Here is a 15193-nt window from a genome sequence, read left to right on the forward strand (position 1 = left end):
TTTCTTTTGTGTTCATTCTTTTTCTTTTTTTCTCATTTCAAAAAAGAATGGAAAACTAAAAGAAAAAAAAGAAAAATAAAATTATGACATTCCATGAAAACTGTATTTAATTTACGATACTTTTGCAAACAGTCATTTCTCATTATCTTGTAGATAATATTTCTATGTACGTCGATCAATATTTTTTCTTTTTTTTTCTGTTAACAATTACATTAATTAATTAATTAATTAATTAATTCAACTTAACAATACAAGTCAGTGTTTCATTATTATAATATTACACATATGTAATTTATAATAGTTAATGGTACCTTGATTTATTATATAAATAAACGCAGAAATGTTATTATTATTATTGTTATTACTATTATTATTATAATGCAATTTCATTGTACTCATAATAAGAAAAGAATAATGAATGTTAGAACAATTCAAATGAATTAAAAATCATTAAACTTATAATATAAAGCCAGCCATTCTTGTCATTGTCATAATAATTAATAGAATTTATCTAAACTTTGGATTTATAATAATAAAAACATCATCTGTAAAAACGAAAATGAATATTGTTTCTTCTTCATGCAGAAATAAATTCGTTCAGGAGAAGAAATAATAAACGAAATTTAATTTACGATAATGTTCCATTTATCTAAACTATGATAATTGGCACGATTTTCGACAAGTCAAGAAAAAATAATGAGAAAGAGAGAGAGAGGGGGGGGGGAAGGGGAGAATTCCAGAAGGATTTATCCTACACACACAATATATATATATATATATATATATATATATATATATATATATATATATATAAGGTAGCTTAAGGCACGTATACACTATGCATATTGTAAGCTTTTGGATTTAGATCTGATTATCTAATCACTATGCGTAAAACATGATTTTCCTATGATTATAATTAATTAATTATTTAAATAATCTTTTTAATACGATATAACAGTATAACTTGCGTTGATAAATATAATAACTTTATTTAATTTTTAAAACTTTTACATTTTTTTTAACAATGACATTATAGTTTTCCATTTCTATTATTTATTTTAATGTCAATATTAATTTCGTTAATATCTCTTCCTCGTTTCGTTCGTTTGGTTTAAGAAAAAAGAATTTAAGAAAGAAACATATTACGTTAAAATAAATGGAATCATATCGTAAATCAAAATTCAATTCAGTGTTATCGATCTAACGTTATAGATCTAACATTTAACAAATAAAGAGAAATTATTCGGTTGAACGTTACAACTTATACATTTGGCACACAGTACAGATTAATTTATAGGAATATCGGATTGTTATAATGTTTTTAACAATTGTAATCTGTTATAACACGATTGCACATTGCTCAAGACATACTTTAAATGTTTTTATCCAAGATCGATTGTCAGAGATGGACGGTATGATCTATAATGATATAACAGCTATATATAATGTATATAATAAAAAAAGAAAAAAAAAAATAAGAATCTGTCGTCTGATTAATTACACCGTCGAATTACACCGTCGAATAACAATTTTAAAGCGAGTCTTGAGCGTTAAATATATGTCTCCATAAGTGTATATAATTAATATATAATTGTGTTCGAACAAATACGTGGATGAATTATCTACCTTGAAATAGATCTTGGATCGACCGATTTAAATGTTTTGAATGAATATATGTCATATCTACGTATATTATCAAGATCAGAAGTCACAGCCAATTTGTAAAATAATCTTTTTCTCTTTCTTTTTCTTTTCAATGTAAGATATACTCAGTTAGAAGTGTTTCATTCATTTATTACAATTATAGTAATATTCTTTTTTTTCTTCAGGTTGGATCGAATAATAATAATAATAATAATAATAATAATAATAATAATAATAATAATAATAATAATAATAATAATAATAATAACAATAATAATAATTATTATTATTAATAGGATTAATCTCTCTTTCTCTCTCTTGTTGTCATTAAGATAAATTATATTACAAAGGTACATGACGTCCGTGAAAATTATCATATACAATATTATCGCTTAATGAAATTTATGATTAAACTCACAAACGTGTAGGATTAGTAGTTATTAAACAAAAGAATTTTTATAATTCTATAATTTAATTCCCTGTGTATATCGGATAATTCTCTTTTATTTTCGCATATTTTTAACATTGTAAAATTTCTTTTCTATACAGCATTCTTTTTTTATGCGTTACTGGCTATTATATAAATATATATTGAATACTATTAAAAACAGATAAAAAAGATTTCATATCAAATGTAATCGGCTAATTGATTCTATTACAAACTTTTTTAACGTAATCTCTGAATTATATTATATCACTATTATTCAAAGGAGTCTCGACTCGATCGTCACGAACATTCGTACAATTAAGAGCACAGAAAAAACATAAAAAGAAAGAAAAAACAAGAAGAAGAATAAAACAGAGAAAAATAAACAACGAAGTGACAAAAAAGAGACATACAAATTATTAACTCTAATCTTTATTGGCGTAGGATTCTTTTGTTACCTAGATAATTATTTATTAACTCTAGAATTGTTCTGCACGAACATTTTATAAGCCAGTGCAAACGATTGCTTATCTTGGTCATATACGAAAAGCTTACTCGGCGTTCAGGATCAGAGTCCATTGTAACATACATATACATATATATTGTATATATGTATATACTATATACGTATATAGGATTTACTATATTAAGGCCTGCCAGAAAAATTGGGTTTAATTTTCGCTTTATATGACTTTCTTTTACAAATTACCTTTTTTTATCTTCTTTTTTTCTTTTTCATTATTATTCATTTATCACTATAAACGCATAACAATTTTTTATTTTTATAATCATCATCATCATCATCATCATCATCATCATCATCATCATCATCATTATCATCATCATCATCATCATCATCATCATTATTATTATTATTATTATTATTTGAATTTCGTGCAACACATTGCGAGCAAGCTCTCTTTCAAATGATTTATTTATTGCTTTATTTATTTATTTATTTATTTATTCATTTCGACAGTTTTTCACCTCCATCTAATATTCCATAGGTCTTTCTTTTGGCAATTATGTATATGGTCCAGGAGTCACGATCTAGGCTGATCTTTGGCGATCTATTGCACTTTTCTTCTTCCTTTTCTTCTTTTTATTCTTCTGCTTCTTCTTCGAGAAATACACATACGCAACAGTCGAATCTATAAGGCTTAGTAATTAACTATTTATTCCTTTGCATGAACTCATTTAAATTTCATTCTTCGTTACGTGTTTGGGTTTCTTTTCTTTTTGGTTTAATCTTCTCTGAAAATATTCACATTATGCGATGGCAGATGATTATATTATATATATATATATATATTTATATATATGTATGTATATATATATATATATATATATATATATATATATATATATATATAACAATCGTTGATTGATCATGAAAGTGACGTAAAGTCATTTCGAATCCTATTTATTAAAAGACATATTGTTTGTCAGACTTTATTTTTCATTTTTATTTCTTTTAATTTCATAATTTTATAATTACATTAAAGGAATTATTTTTCAAGAATAAATATACACAATTACTTTTTTCTATTCGTGTTTAAGAACAATAATTTTTATATAAAATTTTATAATAAAGTGAAGGAATTATCTTTCAAGGATTAATATACGCATATACATAATTACTTTCTTTGTTAGTACCATTATAGAAAAATAATTTTTATATATTTCAAACAACGCAATTGCTTATTAAAATATTTTAAAACGATAAATACACATATGACTTAGATCACTTTCATAATCACCGATTCATATATTATACATACATACATATATATATATAAATATATATATATATATATTTATATAACAGATTTTATAACGGGAGTTCTCAATAACTCGAGATGGTACTGTACGACTACATACATTGCAGACGATATATATATATATATAATATATAATATATAATATATATATTAATATTATTATTAATATAACAATGACACTCTTTTCATATTCAACTTGGTCTATTCTCTTTCATTCGTGTCCTATTTATAGAATTATACAAATAAAGTGACGTCTAATCCGACACTTTTAACAAAGTTTTACAACATACTTCTTCACATGACAATTTTACATCCCGTGACAAATTTCATTTGTTAATCTCCTTACACATAGATCTTACGTATCGTCATTATTTCTTTTTTTTCTTTCTTTTCCTAATAACTTACAAAATATAATAACTTTATATAATTTCTCATAAACGTGCTATATAGATTTATATAAAATCAAAAAAAAAAAAAAAAATTATTTTTCAAGCGAAGAAACAAATGTGAATTGTATAATTGCCATTCAAGATTATTTTTTATATTAGTCTAATACGCTGGCCTTTTGAATTAAACAAGACTTATTTTCAATTTCACTGAATTATGCGGATCTATTCATCATTGATCGAAAATATTCTACTGAAGCTTATTTTTCAACAAAATATCAATAATGTACATATAATATATACGTTATCGGCAATGAACAAAAGATGCAAATATTTTTCTTTTGGCTTGTTTTATTTATTTATTTATTTATTTCTCTTGCCGTCTCTTGCCGACAAAAAAAGAAAAAGAACAATTATAGAAAAATAATCGAAATAATTCTTATCGAAGAATTTAACATTGTCATTCCTTCTAATCCATTCTCATTTTCTCGCGATAACGATTACGATAATGAGAATATTAATTATTATTGGTGTTTTGGCAGCCGATATATTTCGTTTTAGGCGAATGGGAATTCTTTCGAGTGTTAGTGACCAATCGATCATTCGACAAAAATGCACGTACACGCACGTACATACACACTCTCTCTCTCACACATACACATTCTTGCATATGCATTCACGCAAACAAACACGTGCACGCGCACACACATAGCGTAAGTTGCAAATTGATCCTACAACTGTCGGATAGTTTAATATATATATTTCCGTCGTAGGCTTTTAAAAAAAGTTTACACGAACTATTCAATCACAAATTGAATTACTAACGATCTAAGGTGACGATCACATTGAAAAAAGAAGAAGAAGAAGAATAAGAAGTAGGATAAAAATAAAAAAAATGTTTAATGTGCATTACGTGCATTAATACGGAATTGAAATTCGCAAAATAGAGTTAAATCGCGATGTGAACAAAATTTTTAATCACGTACATGTTTTTGTATTTTTCTTTTTTCTTTTTTTGTATTTTTTTTCTTTGTTCCTTTTTTTTGTGCACTAATGGCAGTTGCAGGGTCAAGTTAGGATTTAAATCACGACTATGATCCAGCTCAAAATAATGTAAGATCTATATCGAGTATAGATCAGTCATATAAGTTTATCGATTTCTTAAGAAGACTCTTGTTTTTTTTCTTTTTTATTTTTTTTTGAAGAAGGGGAGAATTTTTTGAGTCATCGCGTCAATGTACTAGGGCTATTTGAAAAATTCGCGGCTTTGTTTGTTTGTTTGCCTGTCCGGTTGTTTGTTTCTTTTGCCCCCTTTTTTTTTCTTTTCGTTTTAGAAATGAAATTTGTACATTAAAAAAAAAAAAAAAAGTTAGATAGAAATTAAATATAAGAAAGAAAGAAAGAATGAATGAAAGAAAAAGAAAAATGAAAAGTAAAAGACCGCGATTGAAAAGAAGTCGCCCTCGTATTCACATAGGTATATAATATTTTTGCTTCCTCGAAATACTTTTTATTCATTTTATTTAATTTATTTCATTAATTAATTTATTTTCTTTTTGTATATCCTACGAAGCTATCAGCGAGATTTTTTTTTCCGTCACATTCTCTCGTCGACGTCCTTTTAGTGTAAAGCGTTTCTTTTTTTTTCTTTTCGTTTCTTTCTTTCTTTCTTTTTTATTTCTTATGTTGGAAGAATGGACGATAAGAGAGATACGAGATCATACGTTTGGAAAAAAAAAAAAAAGAAATGTTCCGTGTCCCGTTAATCAAATAACGTGCCTGATGATAATGGTGCCATCACAAGACAGCATGCACGTCTCTCTGCACGAGATTTGTCGTTTTGTTATTTTTTTTTTTTCTTTAATTTTTTCTTTTTCACTTTCTTTCTTTCTTTCCTTCCTTCGAAACACCTTATTCTAATAATCGCATATACGTTCTTTCACTTGTATTATTTCGCTCTTTTTACTCTTCTCGATGAGTTACGTTCGCGACGATGTTTCTACCTCTGAGAACTGATCTGGCGTGTAATACCTCAGGCCGTTTATCTGTAAATTTATATCCGTCGTTCATTAAAAAGCTTTTTACAATTCCGATTCGATAATCAATTAAAAATATTAATTAACGATATATCAAATGATTTATCGACGAACGAATAATTAAAATTTTATTAAAAATTGCGACACTATAAAATTACTACTTGTAAAACTTTACTTATAAGATTTTCAAAAAAAAAAAAAATAATTACAATATTGGGTCGATTGATAATTAATGTCATTAAAATAAAAGATACATTATTGACGTCATTCTCATAATCAAAGATAAAAATATCGGTTTCAATCTTTTTTTACCGTCATATCGTATTCCGTGATGTAAGCTGGAATTTCTAATTGATCAGGTGCCATAACTTCGTACAGGTATTCAACACCAGGTAAATTATGGACTTTTTGTTTAATCGCTGGTGCCATGAACGTCGTGAACCACCACGTCATCATCTATAAAACAATAAAAAAAAAAAGAAAAGAAAAACAGACAAAGATAAATTATTAACGTTTCTTTAAAATTGTTCGTTCAACGAACGTAACAAAGTACTCACTTTGGTCCAGAAAGTAGGATGAATGATATAAAATTGCTTAAGATTTTTTTTATATCTAAAACAAAAAAATAATATTAGAAACAATATACTACAAATAATTTTTAATATTGTAACACATAGTTGATCATTGTCGTTACTATGATCATTTACTATACACAATAGTTGCACAAATGTACTTGTGTAATTTATGTGATTGTTTATATATATATATATATATATATATATATATACTAAATCGTGTATCGTTATTATGCAACAATATCATGTATCACGTTAATACAATGTTTTAAATTAATTTTAATATTACTAGCTTTTTTTTTAAATTCAACTACTTTAATATTTCGTTATAACGATATTAATTCAATCACGAATCAGTGATATTCGTTAAATAGATAATAGAAAAAAATAAAATAAAATAAAATAAGCATATAATTTTTTTTTTTAATCTTACTTGTAAGGAAGCACATTGTAGACTTCACGTAGCCATTGTAAGCTAGGATAGTTGCTACTTGTGGTCAACGTGTGAAAGTATGCAATCACATAATCACCTTTCACGATCGGGTCCAATAACTGGATGACATATAGTAAAGCCTACAAAGAACAAAAAAGAATGAAAATACGAAAGAGATAGAGAGAGACAGATATATATATATATATATATATATATATATATATAAAAAGAGAGAGAGAGAGAGAGAGAGATATAAAAAGATAGAGATAAAGAATGATAATTTAATGGAGCTATTAAAAGAGAATTGCGTGCTCGTTCAAAGGAAAAATTAATTTAATGCTTGAACACGTCTCATGAATGTAATACAATCTTTGATCTATATTACAGATCAATAGATCAAAGTGCTAAGTGTCAGAGGAAATTATTTTTAAAATGCTCGTCACATTGAATTAGATATTAAAAATTCAAAAAAAGAAGAAAAAGGAAAGAAAAACCATAAAATAAAAGGAAAGAAAGAATTTAAATAAATAAATAAAAAGAAAAAAGAAAAGAAACAGGTGAAGTGTCCTTTGCCCTAAGGCAAGCCTAAGGCAGCAGCCATTCGGAGTAAAACCCTTTTTAATGAAAAAAGGTTTGCTGACCTTTGATCTATAATCTTTGACGTCTCTTTTGAAGATGCCTACAGCTACGTCATAGATATTAGAAAGAGAAAAAATCAAAAAAAGAAAGAAAGCAAATAAATAACCTGCGAAAATAAACATGATTGAAGGAATGAACGAATGAAAGAATGAATGAATGAATGAATGAAGAAGAAGAAGATGAAAAAGAGGAATAGGAAGAAAAAGAGGAAGAGGAAGAAACGTACGTAGTTCAGTGGACACAGAAGATACGCTTGGAATAAGGAGGCCGCTCGATTCAAGAGTTTTTTTTCCTCTAGACGTTCTATTTCTGGGTATATACATATTGATTTGCTAGAGTGACGCGCAGTAACTACCAAGAGAAAAGAGGGCTGCGTCCAAGCAAACTTTTCTAAGGCGTGGTAAGCAACACAATAACTGAGAAATCTCTAAACGAGATAATACAGTCCGAACTTTTAATTGATCTGATGGTATTATTAAAGTTCATGGATGAAAAAAAGAAAAGAAATACAAAGAGTTTGAATCAAACGTTAAAAGATGAAAAATAATATGAATTATTTAATTATACATACACGTATGTATAGATAAGTAAATAGAGATTGAATTAAACGTTAAAAGAGAAAAAATAATATGAATTATTTAATTATATACATGCACACATATATATATAATATTTTAGTTACTTTCATATTAAAATTTATTAATACAACAGTCATTATATTTTTTGTCTAGAAAATTTCAAAGAAAAATATAAATGAATAAATAAAAATTACGAATCAACGGATTAATTCGAATGTGATAAGACCGATAAAAAAGAAAAAAAAAGGAAGGAAAAATGAAGTTTCATCATCACCTTGTCCAAGTTAATCTTTGTAGCTGGGAACCATTTGCCAACAAACACTACTACTGGTCTTCCTTGACGATCTACGCCACTTTGATAAAGGCAGCCAATTCCGGATACCTCGGTAAGATCTTCCGTTTTTGCTCTTCTCAAAAGCCTCTCATACCTGTATGAAAAATAAAAGATAGACATACAATAAATAAAGAAATAAATAAATAAAGAAATGAAAAGTATTTCTAATCGTAAGCTCATTTATGCGTGCTTTCACAATGTTTACGATTATCGATTCCAAATTTTTACAACTCTTACGAAAATCTATAGTCTTATCTAATAAATGTACTTTTGGATTATTTATTTAAAAAGAAAAAAAGAAATTGTAGGTTATTAAACAAGATCGTATTCTTATAAAAGAATAAATCATAAATTTATCTCACTTTTGTTCAAAGTTTTGACATTCAAATTGTGAAAAAAGTGACAATTTTCAAATCTCTCATTGGAATACTATCAACGCCAAAATACAAATACTGTTGTAAGGATTTATAATGATCTTTGATTAAATTATGAGACAAGGACAATGATTATATATTCCTAATTTTAATTTCCATTAAACCTACTTTAAAACTTACGCAATTGAATGTACCAAAAAAAAGGCGATTGAAAATTATTATTCTTAAATAATTACTGTAAAATATAAATAAATTAAAATCGATCTCATGAATGAAACGATTTTTTTTTCAAAATAATCTATTAGATTAAATAGATGCGATAAAAAGAAATCTAGGCAGTTCTATTGTTGTTCGATATTATATATTTTGTAAAAAAAAGAAAATAAAAAAAAAAATAAAGAAAAAAATTTTATTTAAATTAATGGAAAATATAGCAAAGAACAATTGATCTTAAGAGGTATGAATTTTCTCTGAAATGGTTACAAATTATTATCAAAGTCTTTGACGTAACAATGAAAGCTGTAAATATTTCGTATTCGTGACAGGATTATTGTGTGTCACGTAGTCGTTGCATATTTTTCATGGCCAAAAACGACAAAAAGATAAAGTTCTAGCGAATCGTTATATTATCTACAATCATTTTATTGTCCAAATTAAAAAATTAAAACGTTCTTTTATCTGTAAAATTCTCTTATAAATAAATATAAAAAACGTTTGTTTTTATTATCTTAGGAAATGATTAAGTATATTTGTAAAATTAAATATTTTGTAGTTATATTTCATAAAATTTTTATACGAATTTAACTTTGAACCTCTAAATAATTATTGCAAAGTTGTTACAAACGATGAAAAAAAGTTTTCCCTGAAATTTATTAATTTAAATGAAAATTTGTTTCTTAGTATAGTAAAACGATGTTCTACGTGGGATGCGTTTGAGTATAAAAAATTGATTTTGCAAGACGAATCTTTAAGTTGAACTGAGAAAATTCAAGGCTGTAATTATTTCAATTACTAATTACGTACAAGTTAGACTAGTTATGAGAATTGTACGAATAATGTTTCTTTTTGTTTCTTTTTAATGTTTTCTTCTTTTTTTTTAATTTTTTATTACGTGATCAAGTCCATCGAGAAGAAGAATACTTAAGATAAGAAGCAAAGAATAACGGAAGTAAAGTATCATCGTGTGTTCCTTAATTACTGAAACAATTAATGTTTCATTACACAATGATACATTTAATTTTCATTTTCCGATGCATGATATATATATATATAATTTTTGTAGCCTCTAACAAAATAATTTAATAAACTATATAACAAATACCTGTACAACATATTATATTTATGAAAATCTATAATATATCTTTCTCTTTAGAATTTTTTCTTTTTTATATTTATTCATATATAAATTCATATAATATACTAATATTCATATATATTTACTTATTTATTTATGTATATATATGTAAGTAAATGTTTTGTAAAATCGATAAAAAACAAGGATATCCTATTCTAATCAATATTTAATGAAACTATATACTTTTGTTCTACTTGAATCTACCATTTACCCTCTTTTGTATATATATATTACAATATATATATGTATAAAACATAGATATCTATGTTTCTGTACGTGAAACGTAAGATGCGTCAAGTAGGTCGAAGAGAAGTATGTACAAAGTCGTAATTGCATATAAAGCAAACGTATTATTGTTTAACATGGTATTAACTTACACATACGAAACTTATGGAATCGTTCAGACGAATATTTACATTTTCTTTCAAGGTAATTTTGCGTTCTTCCTCCGTTTTTTTATTCCCCTTTTTTTCTTCTCTTTCTTTTTTTTTTTTTGTAATCTTCAATGCGACAAGGTTTTGATATTAACGCGTATTTTATGTTGATCAAAGTGAAATATTATAGCAATACGTTATCATTTAAAATTTATTTAACAGTATGTATTATCTTCGTGTAAATATTGAAACTGCAATTACAATAGAAATTTCCAAATATTGAATTAGGTCAATAAGTAATTGCGAAATATTTCCAACATTTTATATTTAAATAATGTATAACTTTTCTGTTTCTTTCTTTCTTTCTGTTTTCTTTTTTTACTCTTCTTTTTGTTTTCTTATCAAGAAATTTCAACATAAACTTATCATTATGTATTATCATTATTTCATTAAACTATTATATACCGTTACTATATATTGTACTTAATATCAAATATTAAAAATTTTATAAATATTTATAGATCAAATCCATATTATTATCGAATTAGAATATATAAATTCGATTATTATTTTAAATTACAGTCTTTTAGAAAAGGTTATAAGTTTCTAAATTTGCAAATTATATACTTTATTATATATTATTTATTTAGATAAAACAAATTAAGTATCGAAAATACCTACATAACTTATTGATCAAATCCAATACTATTTTCGAATCGGAACACGCAAATTCGCTTTTCATTTTAAATTCTGATCTCTTATAAAGAATTCAAAATTTCTAAATTTGTAAATCAAATCGATTCGGGTACACGGATAATTCGATTGATTCGACCAGTCTAGAATTAGACGCAGTGCACGTATACGTTATATACAGAGAGATATGCGCATGTGTATGTATTTACGTACATACGTGACGTGCACTACCATGAATTTCAATTACATTAGTCATTATCGCCCTCTCACTCATGCTTTTTTTGGATTATCTTACTTTTACACGCGTATACACAATTCCTGGAAATTTTGTTAACAGTAAAAATAGAAGCCAAAAATCTTGTTTGATGAAAAATAATCATTATTTTCTACGATGTATGAATTTTCGCAAACGAAAAAAGACAAGAGGAAAAAAAAAAAAGAAAATAAAATATACATTATATTATTACACTTATCATCTATAATTAGATACTACATATTTTTCTAAACCAATTATCTATGTACTATTTACTTTCTTCCGTATATGCTATATAATGCGACAGAACGCAACAACCAATCACAAACGTGGTTGATAACGCAGAGAATATCGATTACACTCCAGTGCAGAAGTCAAATAATATCCTATCAAATCTAAATGGAAATTAAAAATACAGGGAATTGAACCGAGAGAGAACAAAAAATAAACAAAAAAGAAAATATTTCGATTAAAAAGGATTGCGATGACGATAACGAGTAATTCCAAGGAATATTTCGAAAAATTGTTTGAGAAAAGAAAAGAAGAAAAAGAAGGAAACAGTTCAGAAATACAGATACATTCGGAGAATATAATTTCACAAATAATTCGTGGAAATAGTTATGAATGAAATAATAATAAAAAAAGAACACGACCAAACAAAATATTAAAAAGATATGCAAGTACAAACGACACACACACACACACACACAAAAGCACGTGTAATTATATTGGCACGTAATGTCTGCATTGTGTTCGCGTCGTTGTTCCGTGACTCGAAAATCGTAAAAAAAAGATATAAAAGAAAATAAAAAAAAAAAAAAGATATAAAAGAGAATTGAGAAATAAATAACAAAAGAGAGGAAAGAAAAGAAAATGGAGAGAAAGAGAAAGAGATGAAAAGAGAAAATGGGTTTTGTCATTAAAATATAGTAACATTCACGTAATACGCACCGGTCCTCGTCCTCGATAACATCCACCATGTCGATCATGACCATTTTTTGGTAATATAAAAAGCGTTTGTTTTAAAATCTCCCTCTTGCACCACAGTCTTCGATAATAAATATATATATGTTTATATATATATATATATTTATTTATATCTTCTTACACAGTGTCTCTTCGAATATTTTTCTTCGTCGTTAATTATATCAAATTTAAAAGTGGCTACACACACGTAGATACAAACATATATATATATATATATATATATATATATATATATTGATATATATATATGTATATATATTATATATGTAAAAATGCCGTAAAAAATATGAAAATATTTCTAATCTTCTCGATATAAATATTTATATTTATACATACATACATACATATATATATATATATAAAAAAAAGATTAACAAACTTCGAAATTGACAAGTATTATTTGCTCGATTAAGAATAAACACTAATACTACTAATAATAATAATAATAAGAATAATATACAAATCGACGAACGAATAGAGACTGAGATATATAGATAAATAGACGAATGGATAAAAACAGAGAAACAGAGTGAAAGACAGACAGAGAGAGACAGAGAGAAAGAGAGAGATAGAGAGAGAGAGAGAAAGCAACGCGGCAATTCCGCGCGACGGTTCGTAACGAACTGAATCGGTTTCGTTGAAAGACGTCGTTGAAACTCACTCCCGTGACCGCGACGATGAGAACGACGAGAACGACAACGACGAACGACGTCGTATCGTTTCGTTTCGTTTCCTTTCGTTTCGTTTCGTTTCCTTTCGTTTCCTTTCGTTTCGTTTCGTTTCGTTCGTTCGTTCGTTCGTTGCTTTGGTGGGCACGCGCTTTTGTCAATAAGCGTCACGGCGCCTGCTCGAGACGTCGTTAACTACATACGTACTTACGTACGTACGTGTGTGTATATATATACATATGTATGTATGTATAAGACTTGACGAAAGAGATAGCTTGCATGATTCAATATTTGTTTCACTTGTTTTCTTTTCTTTTTTTCTTTTTTCTTTTTTTTTAAATAGATGGAAGAGAGGGAGGAAAAGGTCAGATCCATTTATCTTCCTTTTTTAATTTTCTTAATTCTCTTTCGTATAACTAGCCTCGCTTCGCGAATCCCACGTGATTTTCAATAATGTTAATTTATATCCTGTTCTTTAATTTTCGATATATTTTTTCGACTGATATTTTTGTCTTCCTTTTTTTCTATTTGTCTTTACGAAGAGCTTTTCTTTTTTTGTAGTTCTTAGCAGTAAAAGTAAGTAAGCAAGTACTTGAGCGTTAGCTCAAATTACAAAGTTAAAGAGTCTCGAGGAAAAGAGCAAAAAAAGATTGATTCTTCTTTAACGTCCTTCGTCAAAGAACTTTTCAACTAGTTTTTAGGAACTTTTGGTTCATCTAGGAACTTTTGCTTCTATCTTCACAACCCCTTTCCATCCTGTATCAACCCTTCCTGTGCTTATTTTTATTCGTTCAAGTAAAATTTCAAATGACGAGAGAACGAGTTTGTTTTAATCTTTCTTTTATCAAAATTTCTTTATAGTTCTTATATATGTATTATAATAGACGATTATTTATTATTATTTTAAAGCTCATTAAAAATCACGTATACGGACACATATATAAATACGTATAATTATAAATGTGTGTGTGTGTGTGTTTGTACGTACACAAGTTACATTAAGATCAAGATCGAGAATTTTAGGTCAAGGAACTTCTTCCATAAAAACCGGTTCTGAAAAAAAGAAAAAAAAAAAAAAAAGAAAAAAAGAAAAGGATCAAAAAAAAAAAAGAAAAGAAAAAATCAAGGATAAAGAATCCTATCACTATTTACCTTGAAAATTTTAATATTTGTAACAAAACATGTTTTCAATAAAAACTCGATCATAATCGTTCGTATTCATATTCTTATCTTGATGACACGTGATTTGTAATCATAATCATATGATTTATATTTTTGTCTCCTAAAAAAAAAAAAAAAAAAAAAAATATATATAGAAAAAATATTTTCAAGAAGTTTTTAAATAAAAAGAAATAAAAAATAAACCAATACACAAATATCCATATAGATTTGATATTAATAAAGAATATTTACGTTAAAGTAGAACGATTTACGAATAATCCATAGAGATGAGAGACTATTATTAATTGCTTTTACGTTTGAGGTCAGAGGGAGTGACCTAACGTAAATTTCTACCTATCATCCTATGGGAACAACTCGAGATGTCCTATTTTTCCTTTTCTCTTTCTCTCTCTCTCTCTCTCTTTCTCTTAATAAAATCCTGTTATTATTTATCACAAAGTGTCTAATATTTGCAAAAAATGAAAAAGAAAAAACT

General features: G+C 26.5%; 1 protein-coding gene across 2 annotated transcripts in view; it reads right to left on the bottom strand.

The window, feature by feature from the left end:
- Positions 1-2873: 2873 nt before the first annotated feature.
- LOC127069608 (protein GDAP2 homolog) overlaps positions 2874-15193 on the bottom strand; it is a 31135-nt gene continuing 18815 nt past the window's right edge. For both annotated transcript variants that reach the window (XM_051006789.1, XM_051006790.1), the window contains 5 exons: positions 8774-8927; positions 7283-7422; positions 6832-6886; positions 6587-6730; positions 2874-6283 (listed from right to left, as the gene is read on the bottom strand). In XM_051006789.1, coding sequence (XP_050862746.1) covers positions 6218-6283; positions 6587-6730; positions 6832-6886; positions 7283-7422; positions 8774-8927 — 559 coding nt within the window. In that variant the 3' untranslated portion in view covers positions 2874-6217. The remainder of the gene's footprint in view (positions 6284-6586; positions 6731-6831; positions 6887-7282; positions 7423-8773; positions 8928-15193) is intronic.

This window comes from Vespula vulgaris, chromosome 16, assembly GCF_905475345.1.
Source record: "Vespula vulgaris chromosome 16, iyVesVulg1.1, whole genome shotgun sequence".
Classification (NCBI taxonomy): Eukaryota; Metazoa; Arthropoda; class Insecta; order Hymenoptera; family Vespidae; genus Vespula; species Vespula vulgaris.